Source organism: Cheilinus undulatus, linkage group 2 (genome assembly GCF_018320785.1).
Source record: "Cheilinus undulatus linkage group 2, ASM1832078v1, whole genome shotgun sequence".
Taxonomy (NCBI): Eukaryota; Metazoa; Chordata; class Actinopteri; order Labriformes; family Labridae; genus Cheilinus; species Cheilinus undulatus.
Genome location: NC_054866.1, coordinates 38,854,876 through 38,877,900, shown reverse-complemented (window position 1 = coordinate 38,877,900; position 23,025 = coordinate 38,854,876). Strand labels below are relative to the sequence as shown.

The window sequence follows — 23,025 nt, the reverse complement described above, 5'->3', positions numbered from 1 at the left end:
AACTTTCATAAATCAGTTTCACGGGCTTAACCAAAAGGTTTTCCTCGCTCGTCCTTTTTGTCCCTCGCTGCGTCCTGTAGGATTGGGGACGGGTTGCCTGGAGACCGCGGAAACGTTCGGGAGCAGCAGGGATGGAGAAGTATGAGAAAATCAAAGTTGTCGGAAGAGGAGCTTTCGGGTAAGCTCTGACCTCACTGTCTTTTTGTTCGTGTTTTGCGTTATGAATGATTTCCCTTGTAAGTATTCGCCGTTTTGCTGACGTAAACCCAGAACAAAGATAGTGAGACCGAAGTTTTTTCTCCTAAAAGTAACGGGTTATGATGAGCGCCGCCCCAAAATGAAGACGAGTCCGGAACAGGGTTGAGCGTTTTTGGAAAAAGTTTTTAAAACTTTAGTGAGGCTTACTTAGTTCAGTCCTAATGCTACAGAAACACAGTTTACTGAACATAGATATCAGTTAACAGTTTTAGCTCAGTAATGTTTGCATGGCCTTGACATTTTTGCTAGGTTGGTTTAAGAATTACGTTTCATTAGTAAGGCAGGGCAGTCATCTGTGGATATCAGCTATTATAAAGCCATATTTACCAACCGTACCTTCGCTTTTACGTTTGTGATGCTAGGCTGTTAAAAGGTTAATAAATCAAAAATAACTGCAGAGTAAATATCAGTATCCCACTGCATAAGAAATGACCTTATCTTAGACTTAGACCAATGAATCAGAACTGCAAAAACCGAAAGAGTACTCTAATAAAGTGATAAATAGTGAATAACAGTATTTTTTACAGTGGTGCTTTTCCTCAGAGTTACCATATTGTCAGTACTTGTAAAACGTTTCAGATGGATGCAACATATCCAAAAGATTTTTTTTTAAATCACAGAAGGAGCAATATGCAGCAGCGATGTTAAGCTCGACACATCATGCAAACATTCAGTTTTAGTGTTTTAGAAATGTTTACAAAAAAATCCTGCTTTCCTTGTTTTTGTGTGTTTTGGTAATCAAAATTAGAAAGACATGAGAAAGCAGTACCTTTTATTTTAAAAAAAAGGAAAGCCTTTTTTTTTTAAACTAATACTGTAAAGACTTCAGATTTTGTGTTTTTTTTTTTTTTTTTTGCTTTTATGCTTTTTCATTTTTGTATGTTCTGAGTAGAGAAATACACACTTTAACTGTCATTACCATTTTCCTTGTTAACCAAGCAAGTAGATTCATGAAATCATTTTTGTATTAAACAGTAATTGCAACTGCAAATGGCAATGATGTCCAGCATAATTTCACATCAGTCGTCAAATCGTCCAGTACTATTTGTTGTGAAAGTGAAGTAGATGTTTTTGAAGTCTACTGTTTGTCAAAGGTAAAAGACTTCTTCACACATGCAGCTGTGGATAAGTGGTAGTCCACTGTGTCTTAGTAGCAAGGTTTGCAATTTGATCCCAGCTCCTGCTGTCTACTAGGTGAAATGGGAAAAAAACTGAAACCAACATTTCTCCTGAGTGGAAAAGTCTGTGAAATGACAATGTGTGATAGTAAGTGATAGTCAGTAAGTACTGAAAGCAGAATGAATGAATTGCAGATATGGTTAACAATGAAATTGTGAAGCAAAGTGCTTTAAATGCTTTGATGTTAGTGATTTACTTCTCAAAGTGAAGCAATAATATACAAGGAACTATTTCATGTTAAACCACTGGTTCAGTGTCATAGTAACAGACTTCTTCCTCCTCAGATATTTCCAGATGCTACCAAAGTGGTGCCAGTGCTCAGTGACATTGGCAGAGAAGGCCTAACCCACCTAAGATCATCCTGCTTTCCTGTCTGTGGAAAAGAATCTTGGTCTTTTTTTTCATCGTTTCTCTCCCTTGTCAGGATCGTCCACCTGTGCCGCAGGCGCAGTGACGGGGCCTTTGTCATCCTGAAGGAGATCCCAGTAGAGCAGATGTCGAGAGACGAGCGCCTGGCAGCTCAGAACGAGTGTCAGGTCCTGAAATTGCTCAACCATCCAAATATTATAGAGTACTATGAGAACTTCCTGGAAGACAAGGCACTCATGATAGCCATGGAGTATGCTCCAGGTAAGCTCACTGTAATATCTTATTACATGAGCCTCTTTTGTTCATTGTCTAATGGTTCACTTTTCCCATGGTTCAGTGCTGTAGGGTTCCATACCTTCCCATATCAAGCCTGGGAAAATGCCTTGTATCAGTATGCTTGATGATGCTATGGGTCACTTTCTCTGTCAGTTACATGGTATTATGTACAAAAGACAGTTCAAGTAGTCCAGATTTCTGCAGCAAACCACAGAGCTGTTTTTCAGACAGAAACGTTCTGATATGCTTTTAGCTGTTCTTGTCTTCAGGTCAGAGACTAAACTATAGCTGCTTGTGTTCATAAAGTGCTGGATTATCTTCTAAATGACATGTCAGAATCAGAGCCAGGCATGTTGTCAAGTAGGTTTATACATACAAGGAACATGAAGGTAGAAAACAAAGGTTATGAGCAGTACTGCCCATACTATCAGTGGACTTAAAAATAAATAATAAAAAGATCGTCCAGGAACCTTCTTACTAAAGATTTACCATTTATTACAAAATGAAAATATAGTCACACTTGATGACTTTGCCTTAAAGATGGTCACTTAGCAGCATGCCACAGCTTCCGAGGTGATGCAATGCTGTATTACAGTATGAACATTTGTAATTTTTCACTTTTCACAGGGGCATCCAGGAGGGCATTGCTATTGTATGTTTATTTAAACAGAGGCTCTGAGTCTACATGTGTTACAATTCCACCTCCTGCTCTATTCATTAAGCCTGTTATATTCAGTACTTATTGCCTTTGTTTTCATCATCTCTGCTTTTTATTCAAGCCAGTGATGTGATAAAAAGGTGAGTTTTTTTTAATTGTAATCATCTTAATGTTTACTTCCTCCTCTTTATTTTTCCTCATGAAGGTGGGACATTGGCTGATTACATACAGAAACGCTGTAACTCCCTGCTGGATGAGGACACCATTCTCCACTTCTTCGTTCAAATCTTACTTGCACTCTATCACGTCCACAACAAACTTATTCTACACAGAGATCTGAAGACGCAGAATATTCTCCTCGACAAGCACCAGATGATCGTCAAAATTGGTGATTTTGGCATCTCCAAAATCCTTGTCAGCAAGAGCAAAGCTTACACGGTGATAAAGATTTACCATCAGTGTGGAGTTCCAAGACCTCAAGGACAAACATGCTCTAATATGTTGATTTTTCAGATATAGTAACATGATGCGTCCTTTTTTGCTTCACACTGCAGGTGGTTGGGACTCCATGCTACATCTCCCCAGAGCTGTGTGAAGGAAAGCCGTACAACCAGAAGAGCGACATCTGGGCTTTGGGCTGTGTGCTATATGAGCTGGCAAGCCTGAAGAGGGCCTTCGAGGCTGCTGTACATGAAGCATTTTCTTTATTTATAACCCGTACTTACCTTGATGTGGTTATTAAAAACGTTTGTAGTTTCAGCCGATTGAAATTGAACTATTGAAGATTGTATTTGTATTTTTTTATCCCATGTCAAACTCTTTATCAGTTTGCATGGACTTTTGATTCCAACATGAATCAATACCTCACAATATCATAGGTACTTTTGTGTCTTTACTTTTCCTTGCAGAATCTGCCAGCCCTCGTTCTGAAGATAATGAGTGGAACATTTGCTCCCATTTCAGACCGATACAGCCCTGAACTGCGACAGCTCATCCTCAATATGCTCAATCTGGATCCATCCAAAAGGCCTCAACTCAATGAAATAATGGCTCTGCCCATATGCATCAGGCCTCTGCTTAACCTTTACACGGATATTGGCAATGTCAAAATGCGCAGGTAGCTTTTAAATGCATGACTTGCGACTGACAGATATCAGTGGAGTTTTATGTAATAAAAAAGTCCATTCTGTGTTTTTTTAAATCCAGGATTGAGAAACCACTGTCTACTGTGCAGACTGGTCCTCAAGGCAGACCAGGAGGGAGAGTTCCCACCAGCAGGTCCAGAGGTCAGCCATACTTCTCTTATTTATTTGCTGTACCATGTTTGATCATTGTGCTTAAACCACAAAGATTGTTATTTCTTTGGCTGAAGCAGATGGATTGGTGAGTTTAGGATCAGGAAAGGTGCATTCCCTCCCGCTGTCCTCAGTATACACGTGGGGAAGTGGAATCTCATCACCTCTTCGTCTGCCGATGCTCAACACTGAGGTGCTTCAAGTGTCTCTGGGCCGCACTCAGAGGATGGGGGTGACCAAGTCAGGACGTTTGATTACATGGGAGGTCTGTATTTCTGTTAACCCTGAAATTTCTGCTAGAGGAAAAATCCTTGATATAACTCTTAGAGCTGTGGTTTTAACACACTCCTGGGTAGGGCTGCAAAGCAAATTGCTCTTAAATCATTATCATAATGTGAGAATTTATTATAAAGTAGGGCTGTCAAATGATCGAACATTTTTAATCACCATTTATGTCAGTATTTCTGTGGTTAAAAGACTGATCACCTCCATGCCACAATGCATTGATGTAGTAATTCATGCAAAAGAAGCCCCAGCCAAGTATTTAGTGCATATAAATGAGCATACTTTTCCAAAGGTCAACATATATGTATTATATGTATCTTTTTATTCGTCTTATGCAATCAAATTTAAGACACTGAATTTTTGTTTTTGGAAGCAAATTGTGTGTTTTTTTACTGTGGCTATTATAGACCTCCTTTTTTTAGCTTTCCACCCTGTTGATTGAACATGTCTGGTTTTGCAGTAGAATCATAACCATACTAGAGTAAAAAATATGTTGTGGAGAGATACCTATGTGAATTCTCCTCAGCAGTTGCTTTATAAGCCCACAGGCTTAACAGATGTCTCCACTTTGCTGGAAGAAACATATTTCGGGTTGTATTTTCCTTTAACTAGACAATGCTACAGTACAAGAATTAAGAGTTAAATGAGGCTGACTGTAAAATATTGCCACTTAACAAGAGGGAGAGTGTTTGATCTCACAGGCTGATGGCTCTTTTTAGTGTCTCCGAGGTGAGATTTTCCCCTTAAATCTTCCAGGATCCAGCATCTTTATTCTCACAGTGCTGCCCTTAAGAACTATCCTTTTGTTCACCCTCGGCTAATTATCATTTCTCCTCACAGGCTCCATCGGTGGGTTCTGGTGAGGCCAGTCTGCCCGGTGTGGTTGAGCAGATGCAGCCTCAGTTCATTTCACGTTTCCTGGAGGGTCAGTCTGGAGTCACCATCAAGTCCGTGTCATGCGGTGATCTCTTCACTACCTGCATGACAGGTAGGTGACCTGTTCTGCTTTGCAAAAACAAATCACAGATCCATGCCTAGTCAGTTGTACAGGGCGCTGAGCTAAAGGAAATCAATGTTTATCCTCTTTTTCTCCCTGCATGCATTCACACAAGATGGCTGCAAAGCACTGAGGCAGCATTTGACCATACAGATGAAAGTGAGGAAACAGTCAGCTCTTTTTCTGTACTTGATCAGATAGAGTGGATGTAAAATAAACCTCTGCAGGCTCGCCTAGCAGTTTGAAAGACACACAAACTGCTGCAGATCTGTTTTTCAGTGTTCTTTATGGGGCTGTAGTCAGATAGCACAGGATTAAATACACTTCGTCCCTGCAAAGTTTACCCTCTCTCATCACTTTTACTTTAAGCATCTCCTAAATATGGATTAAAAGCTATTTGTTGGGCCACATAAGATTACACCTGCACCAATCTGCTTACAGTGTCCTTCACCTTTTCTTTTTCTTTCTAATTTGCAGACAGGGGCATCATCATGACGTTTGGAAGTGGGAGCAACGGCTGTCTAGGTCATGGCAACTTCAACGATGTTACTCAGGTACCTGTCACATATTTACAAGTAAAATACATAAATCTCACAGTATTATTAAATAAAAAGCTACCCTCTGTAATGGTCAACTAAAAATGACCTGTTTTGATTTATAACAGCTCTGTTGAGTTTATTGTTGCTAAATGTTCCCAGCTGATTGACACCTGAGTTTATGTTTGTCGTATTTCTCAACTATGTAAACAGATTTTAGTCACCACTAGGTCACACCTATCCTCCTATTACCAGACATTTGATAGGTATGAATCAGCCTGGAACCATCTGTATTCATTATACACCTCCAAATGTTGTTATTAGAAGGGCGTTGACCAAATTGCCTCTTAAAGCTACAGCCAAGCAGAAACAAAGAAACAAAACGTGATGTAGCTGGAGGCTGCTCGGGTTGGGCACTGGTGTAGAGCATCTAGTTCAAATGGCTTCTAGTACCACAAAATAGTCCAGTATTTGGCATGACATGGTTTAGTAGCCAACATTTCACAAACTAGAACTGTGGGTCATGTTATGTACAGATTTTAAGCACTGATTGGATGAAAGTTTTAAGTGGCAGACATACTGGTTGTTAAGATGCTTTGATATTCAAAAAGCCATTATGATTGGTCTGACCTAAGTGGAATCAAATGCAAATAGCAGCACGGCAAAACTCAAGTCTTATCAGCTGTACTTGTATAATTCAATTGAAAATATCTCATGATACTTTATACAAGCCATCTGATAGATTCATATTATCTTATTTCAAGATATGAAACACAAAAGATAAGGCCTGAAATGTTTGCACAAGGAAAAATATCAGCCAAGCTTCCAAGCAAATTTTATTTGTAGGGTGTCTTGAACTGAGAGGTGTTTTTTTTTATCTGAGTTACTTAGAACGTCTCTTTTTAAGAGACTGGCAGATATTTTTATCAGCAACAAGCATTTCAGGCCTTGTTTTTTTGCTTGGAATATCTCTGAATGGGATGTTTATGTAGACTTGCCAGGTGAATTTGGCCAAAACAAAGTGTGATAAAAAATTTTTTTCATAAGAAGCCAGACAAATATACTCAATAAAATGTATTTTTCAAGTGAGACAAAATAAAAAATAGCTCTTGGATTAGTCATACCACTGACTGGTTCTCATATTTTTTTTAATACATCCTTCTGTCTTCACAAGATTTGCCATAGGATACCGTGGACATACCATGCTCCCTTAGGCTTTATGTGTTTAATTATGGTAAAACCACACTAGAAACTTAAGATATTTTCTAGAAATTGTCTTGTTGTTGGCCAGAAATCCTTTTCTCTAGTATTTAAAAGAGATAATAATCTGAGAATAGGTACATAGATTTCTGAAATATCTGGAACTCTCCCCTAAGGAAGATTACATATGCTATCAATGGTGAACAAACTGTTTTTATTACATGTAAGACCTCCTCATGTCTTTTCTAGAAAATAGTTGTCTAACCAATTAGAGTACTATTGTAAACCCAAAATGTTTTATTCCAACAGAACAAAATCTGTATCCAAGAATCCAGTGACATATACAGTACTGCGCAGAACTTTTTTGGGGCCAAAAGTTTAGGCTGAAGTAAGGTGTAGATGTAGAGAAGTAAGCCACCTGAGGGCACCATGCAGTGGGAAGGAGGATTGACACAACTCTGGTGCTCCGGATGTTCTTCATATTACCAGGGTAATGGCAAAATAATCTTTTGAAAAAATAACAAAGCACTCCTTTAAGGTGGAGTAAGGCTGAGATCTGGCAAGTAAGCATGGTCTAGGGTTCTGGCCGGGCAGGTGGTAGGGTTGCCATGTGCCCCTGGTCATGCTGTGGATGTCCCAAGGGCCCGAAAAATGCCAGTGGTCTCTGGGCATACCACCAGGTGGGAAAAGGCCCAGGCAAAAGAGATGCCATTGAGCTTGACCTTGGCTGCTGAGTGTCACATGTGTGTCAACATGTGTTGAGCTTGACTCTTGCTGTTATATTGTTAAGTGATAAATATTTCATTGGCATAAAAAGAAGATAGGAGGTTAAGAAATTTCCCTTATTATAGACAACATATGTTTAAAAATGTAAGAAGAAAAAAATGTTGGTTTCTTATGATTTAAGGTTGAAATTTTAACCTTTAGTTGACAAATGTAAAGACAGTAATTAGAAGTATCTACAACATACTATGAAAAGCAGTAATTGTCCCTATGGTAAATCCAATGGATGTATAAGATATACATTTGAACTCATATAAATCTAGACATACTTATAATCCCATGATGGTGATATTTTTTACTTGTATATTTTGTTCACTGTAGTTTAACATAAATTATGTACTCAAGCTTGCAGCCAAACAAATAGCATGATGGTGATTTTTGTTATCAATGTCTTTTCTGATACACATGCAGCCAAAGATCGTAGAAGCCCTCCTCGGCTATGAGCTGGTTCAGGTATCATGTGGTGCTTCCCACGTCCTCGCAGTGACCAATGAAAGAGAAGTATTTGCCTGGGGAAGAGGAGACAATGGTATCGTAAATGAGTCTCTTGTTTTCAGACTCACTCATTCTATCTTAGTGTACATCTTTTGGTTTGATGTTAATGACAGCAGCATCTCAGCACACTGTGAGATTGAACACACTGTCCTTGTCTCTTATTCCTGTTTCTGTCTGGAAGGTCGCCTCGGGCTCAGCACTCAAGACACCCATAACTCTCCTCAGCAGGTGTGTTTACCTGTGGAATTTGAGGCCCAGAAGGTTGTGTGTGGAGTTGACTGCTCCATGATTATCAGCACTCAGCACAGCATCATGGCATGTGGAAGCAACAGGTAGTTATTTTCTATTTACGGGACTAGTTCTATGGCTGTTAGACTCAGTGAGACTAAGGTAATAATCAGCTTTGGAACATATAAATTTCATGTCAGACTCTTTTGTTTGTCACCTACAATGCATTGTTAATATCCCCTTATAAAATCCAATCAAATATAGCCCACACTCACAAATGGGATGGTTCTAGATGAAATTATATTGATTAATTGGAGGCACTTTTTAATCACTTTCGAAAGTTTCTCATCATGACATCAAAATAAAACAGATGAATTAATAACAATACATATTTTATATGATCAGACTCCAAAAAGTCCTGTTCCTTAAGTATTAAGCTGGGTCTAGAGAACAAACAAAATCACCTTTAATGGAGCATCTCATAGCTTTAACAAGTGTATTATGTTTTTTATAAAGTGAACATAATGCAGGGTGAAAGGCCATGACCTGCCTTATGACTAGCAAATCTTCAAATCTATTTTAAAACATTCCTAAGCCGGTATAAAGAGCCTAAAACACAAGTGATGTGATCACGTTTCTCTGTTGTGGTGGAAAGCTATGGTGCACAACCTGTGAGACAGCATTCTTCAAGAGTGACAGACACTTCTCTCTCATTCTCAGTCTCTCTCCCACAATGGGGCTTTGGACCGGATGTTCAGCTGCAATCAGCATTGTGTACTTAAAAGTCAGAGTCATAGCAGCTACCTGCAACAAATATGGCTGTCAACATTTTTGATAGTTTGCAACAGCACATGGTCAAACAAAAAAACAGAAATTGTTTTTGCTCTGTGATCATTCGTATTAAACATACTTAAGCTTTAGCAAAAAATGACAGATTTTCCCTTTAATTTAACCCAAAGCTGCAGTGAGAGACATTGAAAAAGATTTACAGATTCAAAAGTTAACAAATTCTGGTGTTTGTGAAGTTCTTTTAGTGCCCTGTGATGATGGGACAACAGTAGTGCAAAAGTAATGCCTTGAGAAAGCAGAGGAGGGAACAGCAGAGGTGTTGCTGTGCAGTTTTTAAAAAATACACTATATGGAAAATAGTATTTGGCCCCATCTGTGTCAGACCTGTTCCCACAGATGAATAAAATCAAGCACCCAGCCATGCAGTCTCCATAAGCAAACACTGATGATACAAAATGGGTTGTTCTGAAGAGCTCTTTGACTTCAAGTGTGGTACTATGAAGGACACCACCTTTGCAATATGACGCTTTGTGAAATTTCATTCCTTCTGAATATTCCACAGTCAACTGTAAGTGATATTTTTAGAAAGTGGAAACGTTTAGGAACAACAGCAACTCAGTCACTAAGCGGAAGACCACATACAACCACAGGGTGATGTCAACAACTGCTAAGGCATGTGGTGCGTAGAAGTTGCCGATGCTCTGCTGATTCCAAAGCTGAAGAGTTCTGAACTTCCATTGGCGTTAATCTAAGCACAAAACTGTGCGACTGGAGCTTCAGCTTCAGCATTTCAAGACATTTTGGACAATGCCATGCTTCCAACTTTTTGGCAACAGTTTGGGGAAGGCTGTTTTCTATTCCAACATGACTGTGCCCTAGTGCACAAAGCGAGAACTATAAAGACATGGTTTGATCAGTTCATTGTGGAAGAACATGACTGGCCCACACAGAGCCCTGACCTCAACCCCATCAAGCACCTTTGGGATAAACTGTCTGAGACAAAGATTGCAAGACAGGCCTTCTGGTCCAACATCAGTGCCTGACCTCATAAATGTTCTACAGAATGAATGGGAACAAATATCCACAAAACGCTCCAAAATTTTGTGGAAAGCCTTACAAGAAGAACAAAGGCTGTTATAGCTACAAAAGTGGGGCCAACTACATGTTAAAGTACATTTATTTGAATACAATGTCATTACAGTCTCTGTTGGTGTAATGGTCAGCCGTCCGAATACTTTTGTCCATATAGTGTATAGTTTCAGTGTTCCTGTACTAAAACACCACTGATATATTTGTCCAAATTAGACAGCATATTGGAGTTAGCTTGCAATTTTTGCTGTTCATAAACAACAACAAAAATTACCCACAATTGGATGACATCTTTTTGTTGCCATGGCATCCAATAAAATAACAATTTTGTTCAATTTTTACTATAAACGTTAAAAATAATGGTGCCATTACAACTCTGCCAGCAAACAAATCATGAATGTAAGAAATGTGTTTTTGGGTGACACTGAACAAAGCGTTAAAACAAAAAATTGAATGAAATGCATATTTCTTTGTTCTAAATACCTTGATTTTATTCTGTCTGGGTCAGATTCAACAAGCTCGGGCTGGATAAAATAACATCTGGGGAGGAACCTCATCCCTCAAATCATGTGGAGGAAGTCCACTCTTTCACTCCAGTCCAATCAGCTTCACTCAACAATGAGAAGATTGTTTACATTGACATTGGAACAGCACATTCCGTTGCTGTTACAGGTAAATTATTGCCTTTAACAATTAACAAAATCCAATTTAATTGCATCTTTTTACTTTACATTACTTCCTTTATGATGATGTGAAATAAGAGTGTCACTGTTTCATTAATGACTAACCAGACCATATCCTTTAACAGTACCAAAGTAGTTTTTGGGTTGCTTGTTGAGCTCACTAACATGTTGAACTTTCTTATGATATCTAAAGTTAAATAAAACTGTGAATATAAAGATAAAATTACCCCTGGTATTAAATTTGTTTTATTTAGAATCAAATTTATTTTTATTTCCAGGTCTTAAGACTGAGAATGATGTTTGAAAGACACTTTCACCCATGTTTTTTTTTTCCAGAGCACGGTCAGTGTTTCACTTTTGGCAGCAACCAACATGGTCAGATTGGCTGCAGCTCCCGTCGCAGCAGCCGGGTGCCTTACCTGGTACCTGGGCTGCAGGGCATCACTATGGCTGCCTGTGGAGATGCTTTCACATTAGCTATTGGATCTGGTGAGTTGAACCGTTTGTAAATTGTTACTTAAACTGTGATAGGTGTAACACAGCGAAGAGTGGAATCAGGGAACGGTCATCATGCACATGGATACAGTCAGACCATGATCTGATTAGCCAAATTTACTGACACTGTGTTGTGAAAAGAAAAAAAGGAGAGGAAGAAGCATAGAGAGAGGGCTTAAAAATACTTGTAAACAGCAGGCGCTAGCAGAGCAATGGGCTAATAATCAATAATGTCACATTTTATTGCCATGAACTTCTGCTTCTGTTAGGGATATACCTATGCATCAGTTCAACATCAGCATTGACTGAACTCAGCTCTGTTGATAGACTTGGCAAATCGGCATGAACTGATGTGTGTAGCAGATTTTAACTGTTGTGTAGTTTCAATCTAGTGCTGATATTTAGTATACCGAGATGCTTATTCAGAGAGAAGGCTTTCTATTGAGTAAAAGACTTTACCTGTTGGACAAACTCTGATCTTTTTCATGCTCAGACATGATGGAAAATGTCTTCATTGTGGATGTCAAAAGCACTAACAAAACAATCACTAGTATCAAAATCAGCATAAACTAAACTGTAATTTCAAACATTAGTATCAGTATTTGTCCTGACTTTTAAAATAAGTGCATCCTATCCTTCTGTCCTAACACCCACTTTAACCATGCTTCTGCTTCCTCTCTACTGCTAATGTTTTTATAGGCTGTTTGATAAATTTAAACTAGGGCTGTCAGAGTTAATGCATTAATTGTAATAATGAATCAATAGTGCATGTATTTTTATCAGATCTGTTAATATAAACGCATTAACGCTCGTGATTAATCCTGAAAGTTTAATGCGTTAAAAATATAATAACGCAATTTACACATATGACTAAGTTTGAGAACAACTTCCTCCCTTAGTCCTCCTGCGCGGATGTTTACGTCCCTGGGGTGAAAAGGTTAATGCGGGTCAAACACAGCCAGCAGTAATGATTGAGGAGACAGACCCAGGTCTGCTTAACAGCAAATTTCAATTTAAAAAGCTGCCTAATGGAAGTCTGGATGAAACAAAATCAGGTATGAACTGTCTTTACACCAAAGCACAGAGTCTGAAGTACCACCTCTGGGAAAAACACATCTTTGCTAATGTTAGCAAAGATGCTAACAACACAGGATCAAGCCATGATAGCTAATGTTGCTAATGCTAGCAAAGACGCTAACAACAACATGGGATCAAGCCATGATAGCTAATGTTGCTAATGTTAGCAAAGACGCTGACAACAAAACGGGATCAAGCCATAGCGCCAAGCTACACCAGCGCAGTCCAGCAGACCCAGATTTGTCCCCAAAGTGACAACATCTAAGCTGATAAATGAGATCACTAATGGGTCGCCAGAGACTGCAGACCATCGACATCGTTGACGACAAGGGGCTTCAAGACATCATCCAGGTCGCCTCGGATGACCCGTACCACAGAACCCCTACGAGAACTACTGTCACAAGAATCCATGAAACTGTATGACAGCTAAAAAGACAACTAAAGTGGAGCAGCTGGCCCGAGCTACATTTATTACACTAACGAGAGACCACTGGACATCAGTCAGCAACGTCAGCTACCTCGGGGTAACAGCACACCTGATCATTCACTTTACAGCAGAAGTTATTTTGTACCTGATGTGTTTGTCTGCTGGGCTCATTTGCAGTTTATGAATTTTACTGCTCAGTGAATTAAGACACTCTGATTTACAAACCACAAATAAGTTTAAAACTCTAGTTTGTTTAATATTTCTTCATTGAAACACCATACTTGTACTAATTTATCTCAACCAAAAATACAAGTAAATGGTAGTATTTTAAATGTTAATTTATAGATAATGATAATAATAATAATAATAATAATAATAATAATAATACATTTTGTAGTAAAAAGCACTTTCAAAGTGCTGTACATGAAGTAAAAATAATGAAAATAAACACTTGATAACAAGAATGTTTAAAAATCTTAAAATTACTAAAACTAAAGCACAGCATGGTGATGTGATTCACTTGATTCATTTTTTTAATCAATTGACAGCACTAATTTTTATCAAGATTAGCTGCATGCTTTACTGTCCCTCTAAGTACATCTCCCTGCAGCCACAATGATGTAAAAAGAGTCCACCAGTAATCCCTAATTACTAATCCATAATTAGGTTTATGTCATAATATTTGATCTAACCTATGAGATTCCTAACTTTCTTTCTTAGACACAACAAAAATCCGAATGAAACAAAAAATCAAGCATATAGAGGTAGTTCAGGCAGGCCACGGAGTCAAGCGCTTTCATATAATTAAGATCAGTTGATCTCACGCAAGCCTTCACCAGCTGACGCCCAGCTGACTTTTCTAAGCACACTACTGACTAATTGCACTCATGCTGCCATATTTAAACTGCTCTAGCTTGGCTACGCTTTGCTACTTCCTATGCAAGCCACTTTTTGCATCCCTCCCCCACCCTAGCTCCTCCTTTATTCTGCTTCTGACTTAATCAGTGTCATTCTGCTGTAATTGATGTCTACTCTACTCTGGATTTTAGCTTTTTCTCGCCCTGCCTCAGGCTTTCCTTGTCGACACAGGAAAGGCATGAACGTGGGCTGTTCCTGCTTGTTGCTTTAAACACTTTCGTGTAGTCTTGTGGAAGGTGCGGGGGGTGTCCCAGAACAGCCACACCTCCAAATCTAAATAACAGCAAAAAGTACAAATGAATAATTGCTAATAAAGAAAAGTATTTATGATCACTAATCGTGTGTTTCTTGTCAAAGTGGTCCTGACTGAAGTGTTTTACATGCAAAATAGTTTTCTGACTAATCAGAATAAACTACAGAAATTCCAATTATAATTGTGATTTTTTTTTTCATTTGACAGCTCAGATTTAAACAAAAATGCAACATGCAATAAAGAAAATTTAATCCCTTACCTCACTTGGCTTGGCGTATTAGAGCTTCAATCTAGTCAGATCGAACTTTACACAAAAGTGAGGGAGGAGAGCTTTTATAATGCAGAAGAATGTGAATGTGCCTGCTCTACATATGCATTTATTTGAAGGCAAATTTTGATGTGAATGCATCATTTAAAGTCAACCAACCAGTCAGATTGATAAGTCACATGCATGCTCTTAGAACAGATATTCAGAGCCTTAAAGGTTGTGAGATTTTCCTGTTGCTGGATTTAAATTCACTGCGTGCAAAAAACGATTTAAATGTCTAATTATGGATTCCAAATACACACATGCTCGCATTTAAAAATCAGTGATGCAGATGTTTTGGTTTTGCATAGTAATGGTTTCTGCTTTGCAGCAGTCTTGAGATGCATTTTTTCAAAAAAAAAAAGGACAAACTCTTTCTTTTCACTTTCTGTTAATCTCATGCTCCAACAAAAGATGTCTCGAGCTTTGTAGAAGTTGTAGGAGTTGCACAAGGAAACGCAGCAGGGTTCATAACATTTCTCAGATATCTGCAGTTTAGCTGCTTTGGAGAAAAAAAGAAAAGGATTCTGGGACACTCATGAATTCTAATGAGAGTCACCAAGTTTTAAAAAGCCTCTGTGAGCAGCTATGTGACCCCAAAACAGCAGAATAACTTGACTTAACCTCCCACTGAAGCTTAAACATAGAAAAGATTAAATATATCCTCTAAAGCAGCCAAAATTTACTGTCTCAATTCTCTCATTGAGAGCTTACATTTTGTACCCAGGCCTTCTCAACTACAATCTTGTACAAAAAGGCTTCAGGATGGACATTGTAACTGATAACATCTTAGATTAAACTTTTGTAAAGTGGTAGAAAGGTGTCAGTTACTGTTTAAAAGCTTTTAACATTTTTATGACAGATAAAGCTTTCTGCAGTGCAAGTTTCCTTAAATTCTTAACATGAGATGAGGGAAAACCCATGCCTATATTTTAAGTTTCAATAACAACAAAAGGCAGATGCCCAATTTCTATCCTGGCAACCATTTTTAAAAGTTAGCATAGAGCCTGTTAAGTGTGCGTTTTGTTCTTGAAGCTGTGGGTTAAATAGTAAAATATCACACTGTGAGAGCGATTGGCTCCCTGGGGAGAAAGCCTGCAGTGCCAGTCAGCCTGCAGGTTTTCTTTGGAGAGGGAAGTCTTTGTTCAGCTTTGACTCCCTTCAGATTGAGACATTTTACTCCCACTGCAGGAGAGACGGAGCTGTCAGGGAAAGATTTGTGTGGATTAATGCACTCTGAGGTTTGTGCTGTGGATTTGGACAAATGCTGACTGGCTTCTCTTCACAGATGGGGAGGTGTACACCTGGGGAAAGGGGGCCCGCGGACGCCTAGGAAGAAAAGAGGAGGACTCTGGGATACCGAAGGCGGTACAGCTCGACGAGAGCCACCCATTCATGGTGACATCAGTGGCTTGTTGTCATGGCAACACGTTGCTGGCAGTGAAACGTAATATTTTGCTCATTACTCTTTTAGTAAAAAACCCTGTGAGATGATGTGATGTCGTGAGTGAGAGAGGACTAATCCCAAGATGAGAAACAAGCTAAACTTCAGGAAAGCGTTATGATAAAAGGTGGACCTGTGAAATGACTCATTTGTAGGTCTGCAGTTTTGATGGATAAAGCTTGTTTCATGCTTTGAGCATTTCCACTTACAGAGGCTCAAGTTTGAAAAAAATCAGCTGCAGGCCACAAGTAATAACTCAGACCATCTTTTCATTTTGGCTGTTGTTTTAACTGAACAACGTTGCCAGCAGCAGTGCGGACCTCTTTGTGCCAACAGTGACCATCTGACCCAATGAAAACTGAAGAACACTGGAGGTGGGATTAAAGAGTCCCTCTACACTCTAAAATGAAAATAGCTGCAGATTTGGAGAAGATTAAACTGCACCACAATTTAATAAATAACAGAAATGTTGGTAATCCTTCCTCACAGCATGCTGGGCTGCTTTTTGAAAGGACCTGCACCAGGGGACAAGGACGTGACCTAAAACAGGTTGTTAACAGGGTCTAAACAATCAGAATCAAATCACTGAGTTCAGTTAATGGAGTTTGATTAAAACAGCAGACATAATAAAAGGACACTAGTGCTGCCTACAGCTTTTACTGTACAGCCATGCTATAGTGAGGAGCCTGTTTTGTATTGATAGTTAACAAGCTTGTGATGGCATTTAATTAACCTTGAGCCAATATCGGCCTCATTATTGGAAAAATTGGTTAACAGTCACAACAACAGAGGTTGTGTGAAGACACGTATGAAGAATTATTTGCTGATTATATGCTCAGTTAATTGAATAATTGTTTGGTCGAACAGGTGCAAAGAAACGAAAAAATCCCTATTACGTTTTCAGAATTGGTTTCGACATCTTTAGATTCCTTGTTTTATCAAACCCTCTGTTTGTATGTTTACATGCAATTAGAAAAAGTCATAGTTTCAATCCAACTAAAAGTGGACTTTTACAAGCCATGTGAACATTTAAGTCTGAAATCATGCTGAATCAACTTACTCAAAGTTCGATTAATACACATAGAAGATGCAGTTGAAAATTTACACATTTATACCAGAGATGGGCAACTTTGGTTATCATTCATTTTAACCTTACTGCAAGAGGGCCAAAGCATAGGGGCCACTTAATTAGATGTTTAGAATAACTTATAAATAAACAAAAAGAACTAGCACTTTTTAGAGGGCCCTTATTAACTAGTGAATTTATAGTAAGAAGTTGGGATAATCTAGTAATTTCTCAAGAATAAAGTGGTAATTACCTAGCAATAAGTAGGCATTTTATGAAGCAATAACTCAGGAATATAGTTACGTTAAGGAAGTGTTTACCTGGTAATAATGTATTAATTATCCAGTGACTTCTTCTAATATTGTGGCTTTCTCTGGTAATTAGGTTGTTATTTATACCCACCCTAACTCCCTATCCCTATAAGTTACATGAAATTATTTCCGGAGGACTGACTTTAATTTAGTGGGCCAAAACAAAGAAACTACTGGGGAAGTATTAAGCCAATTACATTGAAATTTATCATCCTCTTTCTAAGAAATCATTTGATAAAATACCACATAATTACCAGAGAATAGCCAAAATATTATGAGGGTTAGGGTAAAATACCACCTCATTACCTGAAAATTGTCACAATATTACAAGAAACTACTTGATAATTAGTGCATTATTACTAGGTAAATACTTCTTTAATATTATTAAGTTATTGCTTGGTAAAATTCTAACCTACTACTAGATAATTACCACATTATTCCTGATAACTAGGGTCCTTGTTATTTCTTACTGTGAAATTACTACATAATTACCACTTACACCATGAAATGACAAGGTAGGTAGGACCCCTTTTAAAAAAGGTGCTAACAAAAGAACAAATATGAAAGCTTCATCAGAATGTATTATACCATCATTCATTGTTTTTAACTCAAATGTAATAATGAATGAATTTAATGAGCTCAAAAAAACCATCCATCCATCCATCTTCCTCCACTTATCCGAGATCAGGTTGCTGGAGCAGCAGCCTAAGCAGGGAAGCCCAGACTTCCCTCTCCCCAGCCACTTCGTCCAGCTCTTCCCGGGGGATCCCAAGGCATTCCCAGGCCAGCCGAGTGACATAGTCTTTCCAGCGTGTCCTGGGTCTTCCCCGGGGCCTTCTCCCAGTGGGACCTGCCTGGAACATCTCACCAGGGAGGCGTCCAGGAGGCATCCGGACCAGATACTCGGGCCATCTCATCTGGCTCCTCTCAACGCGAGTCTCTCTTGGATGGCCAAGCTTCTCACCCTATCTCTAAGGGAGAGCCCAGACACCCTGCGGAGGAAACTCATTTCAGCTGCCTGTATCCATGATCTTGCTTTTTCAGTCACAACCAACAGCTCATGACCATGGGTGAGGGTAGGAACATGGATCGACCAGTAAATCGAGAGCTTCACCTTTCGACTCAGCTCTTTCTTCACCATGACAGACCGATGCAGAGACTGCATCACTGCCGATGCTGCACCAGTCCACCTTTTGATCTCCCGCTCCATTCTTCCCTCACTCGTGAACAAGACCCCGAGATACTTGAACTCCTCCACTTGGGGCAGGATCTCATTCCCAACCTGGAGAGGGCATTCCACCCTTAAACCTAAAGCTAATTTTAGCTACTTTTTCAGTGTAATGAAGAAACTATAAGCTGTCAAAGTAGAGTTCACTTTCATTCTTTTTATTTCAAATGCATTTTGGTAATGCTTTATAAAAGGCTTTACAAAAACAATTAAAGCCATTCTGAAATCTCTGGCAAAGAGCAAATAACAGCTTCAAAAGATTATTCAGAAAAACCTTTATTTTTTATGCTCTCAAGTTAGATTTTTTGTCACATTTTCCTCAAGTTAACAACTTTTTTGATATTTGAAATGGACTTGTGTACTGCAGTTAGCGAGGAGGAAGGGCCGCATGTGGCCCCTGGGCTGCCAGTTGCCCACCCTTGATGTATACACCTTAATCAGACCAGACTAAACGAGGCAATCAGTTCATGCTCCACAGTTTCCGTAGAACAGCATAAATGTTTAATGTAGTAGGATTTGCGTTATCTAGGTTTGGTTGTCATGTAAACTAGACACATGCTGTTTATCTCATTTGTACCAAAAGTAAATCAAAGTATGTTCAAATGTATGCCTGTGAAGTTTGTCTTTTCACCATTCAACATATTAGTTGTGAGCTAACTTGTTAGCATTATTAGCTGAATGAAGGTCTATAGTAGAAAACTAAAATTGAGCATATTCCCATCCAATTGTAGGAGAAGCAGACATGCTCCCATTAATAAATCAATTCCTCTGCTGTGTATGTTTACTAACATGAGGAATGTAGTCCAGTTAAATATACTTAACCAGCTATAACTGTAGCTTGACCTAACTGTGTAAGTCAAACAGACTGAGTAACAACTGTTAAGTGTCATTTATGAAAAGATGACATCAAACGTAGTGTTTGTCATGTCATTTTCTCTCAGCTAATCAATAAATCAATTATATCAGCTTTTTTAACATTTCACCTCTTTCTCCCTCTTGTTTCAGCTCTGCTTGAGGAGCCTGTACCGAGATGATTTGACCCTCTCTGCATTCACCATGAAGTCTGGCGGTGGCGTGAGGAGAAGGACCGCTTCCTCTGAGTAACTCCTGCCAAAGTCCCATCTGTGCTGCACTTCAAAGATTCCCTTTCACACTGCAGCTGCGACCTCACATTTTCGCTCTCTCTTCCCCTCTAGCTTTTTTCCCCTCCTCCTTCAGGATGAATGTTTTTTTCATTGAATGGTTTGATATCAGAAGCACAGTAGATATAAAGGCATGCTGCAGCAGGTGTATCTCACAACAGGTGAGCTGGAGGACAGTTACCACTGAAGCAGGGTTACTGGAAGTCGTCGTTATGCAGCTTTTATATGGTCAGCCATTGTCTTCTGCCACGTGCAGGCTTAGCATGATAAAGGCCAGAAAAAGTCAAACTGGTTTGAGCTCTGCTAATCCGCTGATGAATGAGATGATACAAAGCACAGAGAGGAAATGAATGGAATCCACTTGAGAGTCTAGTAAGACATCAGTCAAGTGAAGCAAACACGTTAATCTTGATCACATCGTCATTGGTCACATTGTGCTTTTATTGGATTAATCCTTGAATGTTTGCAACTCAGCAGCAGAGTTCAGAACAGATTACAGCCTGTTGTTTGGAGCTCAACTGAAGGTTTTTTTTAAAGACTTACTGACTCTTACTGTGTCCAGAATCACTCCCTGGTTCACTCATTCACTGATCCCTTCATTTGTTGAAGAAGCAGTTTAACCTAATAAACAGCTGTAAATCAAGATGCAGGTTACATGAATCATCTACTCTGGCATTTATTAAGTGTGACAAATTGTATTCTAGGAATGTTAGGAGAAAGTGTTTGCAGACAGGGTGTAGGCTCCTTCTCTTTGTTGTGGTGAATATTCTGCACAGCAAGTTATTTTTCAAGATGCATCAGTTTTTCACTTATATTTGAGATTTAGTGTTATTGGGGTTGACAAATGAATGTGAGAGGTAAATTATAGAGAGAGTCCACCTGCTGAAGTCTGACCTGTGGTACTAAACTGGCACACCATCGTTTTGATTAATCTGTAGGAACTCATCACTGCACCATCGATGGTCAAGATTAAGCATCGATTGGGTTAGAAGATTCAGTAATTGCAGTTTTCTGGAGGATTCTGTATTTAACTCCCTAAAATGTGTATACAGTGATTTTCAATATAAAGTGCCTTTAATTATGTATAGTGTAAACTTTATTTATATGATGTATGGTTGGAGAAGATCTTTCATTTCTTACTAAAAGTACAACTCTTCAAACAAACTCTGTTACTATTCAGAGTCCAGCTTCACAAAGTTTTTACATTCAATAGAGCAGTGGTTCTCAGCGTGGGGGTCTGGAGCCTCCAGGGCTGTGAGACACAGAGGGGGTCGCCAGATGCCTTCCAAAAAACAGAATATTTTTAAATGATTTCATGTTGTGTATTTTACCCATTTTATGAAAATATAGAATATGAAATTCGTAAAGTGTAAAATGAAAACTATTTAATTAAATGTATGCTGAAATCAACGTAATGTTTCAAAAATTCTTTAAATATGTAATTATGCCCTTGGGTATTCTTGAATGCACATGGCTGTGTTCTACTATGCTTCAGCTGCTTTCAGGTGCAGAGGGGGTGAAGTTACTTCATGCTGCTAGCATTTTGGGCTGCTCACGGCATTTTGAAAAGATCCTGTACAGTCCTGCCTGTTTTATTTGGCTGAATGTGATCGGCAGGGTTGGTTTGTTTGTTAGTTTGTTAGCAACATAACTCAAAAAGTTATGAACAGATTTTGATGAAATTTTCAGGAAATGTCAGAAATGGCATAAGGAAGAAGTGATTAGATTTTGGGAGTGATCTGGATCACTGTCTGGATCCAGGAATCCAGGAGGTCTGTGCCCTCCAAGTGCTTTTCTAGTTTATAATGATACTGTCATATTATATTATTCCTTATACGTGATGTTCTTATGGTCTAACTTTGCTAAATGATGTGTTCATAGATCAGTTTTACTCCTGAATGTAATGGAATACAAAATTTAGTACCGTATCACACTTTTTTGCCATTTCATAACGAATTTCTTGTTTTTTGTTTATATATTCCTCAAATGTTGTCTTTCATCCTCTGTTGTCGAAGCTGCAAGATAAAACAATCTTGTGACACATTTTTTGTATGTGCATGTCCAATGAACTGCCTGGGACCTCAAGATATAGTAATTATAGGTGTACATCAAATATAAATTACACCTCTAGATTACCTTCAATAATGAAGAAGTGTATTTTTGAAGTAAATAAGGGGCCAGAAGGGCTACAACAGCATCAAAATACAATTTGATTATCCAAAAAAGCATCTTGCAGCAGCACAGTGTTAATTTTGCAGCTGTTAAATGTAACTTCAGTCTATAGATTAAGATGCTCTTTAGTTTTAGTCACACTCTTGAAACTTTTTGTCTTGAGTCAATCAACAAAAACCTTTTAGCACAAGAAAAGTCCTTACATTTAAGTAATTACATTTAGCAATCAATGCAAAAGAAGTTGGAAAAATTTTAATGTATATAATTTTTTCATTTGTATTTAAATTCTGCCATTTGGTCACAAACACCCTGAATGTGGCAATCTATTTTACACAAGCTGAGGAGTGATATATGGTGGGATATATAATGTAGGTACAATGAAGCTGCTAATGTGAAACACAAAACATTTATCATGACTAGTACCTTCAAAATAAAGCAAGCAACAAGTCAGCAACTAGAAATGAATAACCTGTATCTAGTTAACAAATATATCAATCTCACATTAATCTGTCATTTGACAAAGGTGATGTCATCTGCTGTCATTAACATGTATTATATTTTCTATCATAACCTAGATTAATATGGATTTATCTCTGATTTTTAAGTGACTACCTGTTATTTAGGATGAGTTCACACCTTGTCTGGGGGCTTGGATCGTTTATGATTGTTGTCCTCTATGATGATGTAATGATGATGTAATCCTGTGGCAACAGGCAGGTGAAAAATGATCTGTGCGTGGATGAGTGTCTATATTTGAACGTGTTGTTTTTTTAAGTGTCATAACACCACACATGGATTTTTTTTAACCAAGAATGAGAAAATATAAGTCAGGTGTTAGTTTTTAACGTGTTAAAGACATTTAAATGCATTAATGAAGAATATATCACATTTCTTCATTTTGAGTATGTGTGTGTGCTTCACCACCAGGGGGCGCCTGTCACCTCTGACTGAGCTGTATTCTTCATTAGTAGGACATTATATGATTTAAACCTTCACATTAACCCACTTCTACTGCTCAGCTTTAATGAAAATGAGTATTAATGTGTAATAAATTTTAATCATGAT

At 38.5% G+C, this 23,025-nt stretch overlaps 1 protein-coding gene across 2 annotated transcripts; it reads left to right on the top strand.

Annotated features, from left to right (window-relative positions):
* Positions 1-98: 98 nt before the first annotated feature.
* Positions 99-23,025, top strand: nek8 (NIMA-related kinase 8). 2 transcript variants are annotated; one of them, XM_041796760.1, is made up of 15 exons: positions 99-178; positions 1,862-2,067; positions 2,946-3,178; positions 3,295-3,426; positions 3,649-3,857; positions 3,947-4,026; positions 4,116-4,300; positions 5,161-5,308; positions 5,795-5,871; positions 8,248-8,365; positions 8,513-8,663; positions 10,946-11,109; positions 11,457-11,609; positions 15,886-16,044; positions 19,652-23,025. In XM_041796760.1, exons 1-15 carry the CDS (start codon positions 132-134, stop codon positions 19,678-19,680), a joined length of 2,091 nt encoding a protein of 696 aa, XP_041652694.1. In that variant the 5' UTR covers positions 99-131; the 3' UTR covers positions 19,681-23,025. The 2 variants fall into 2 exon arrangements, with proteins under 2 accessions (XP_041652694.1, XP_041652686.1); XM_041796752.1 differs by having other exon boundaries at positions 4,113-4,300.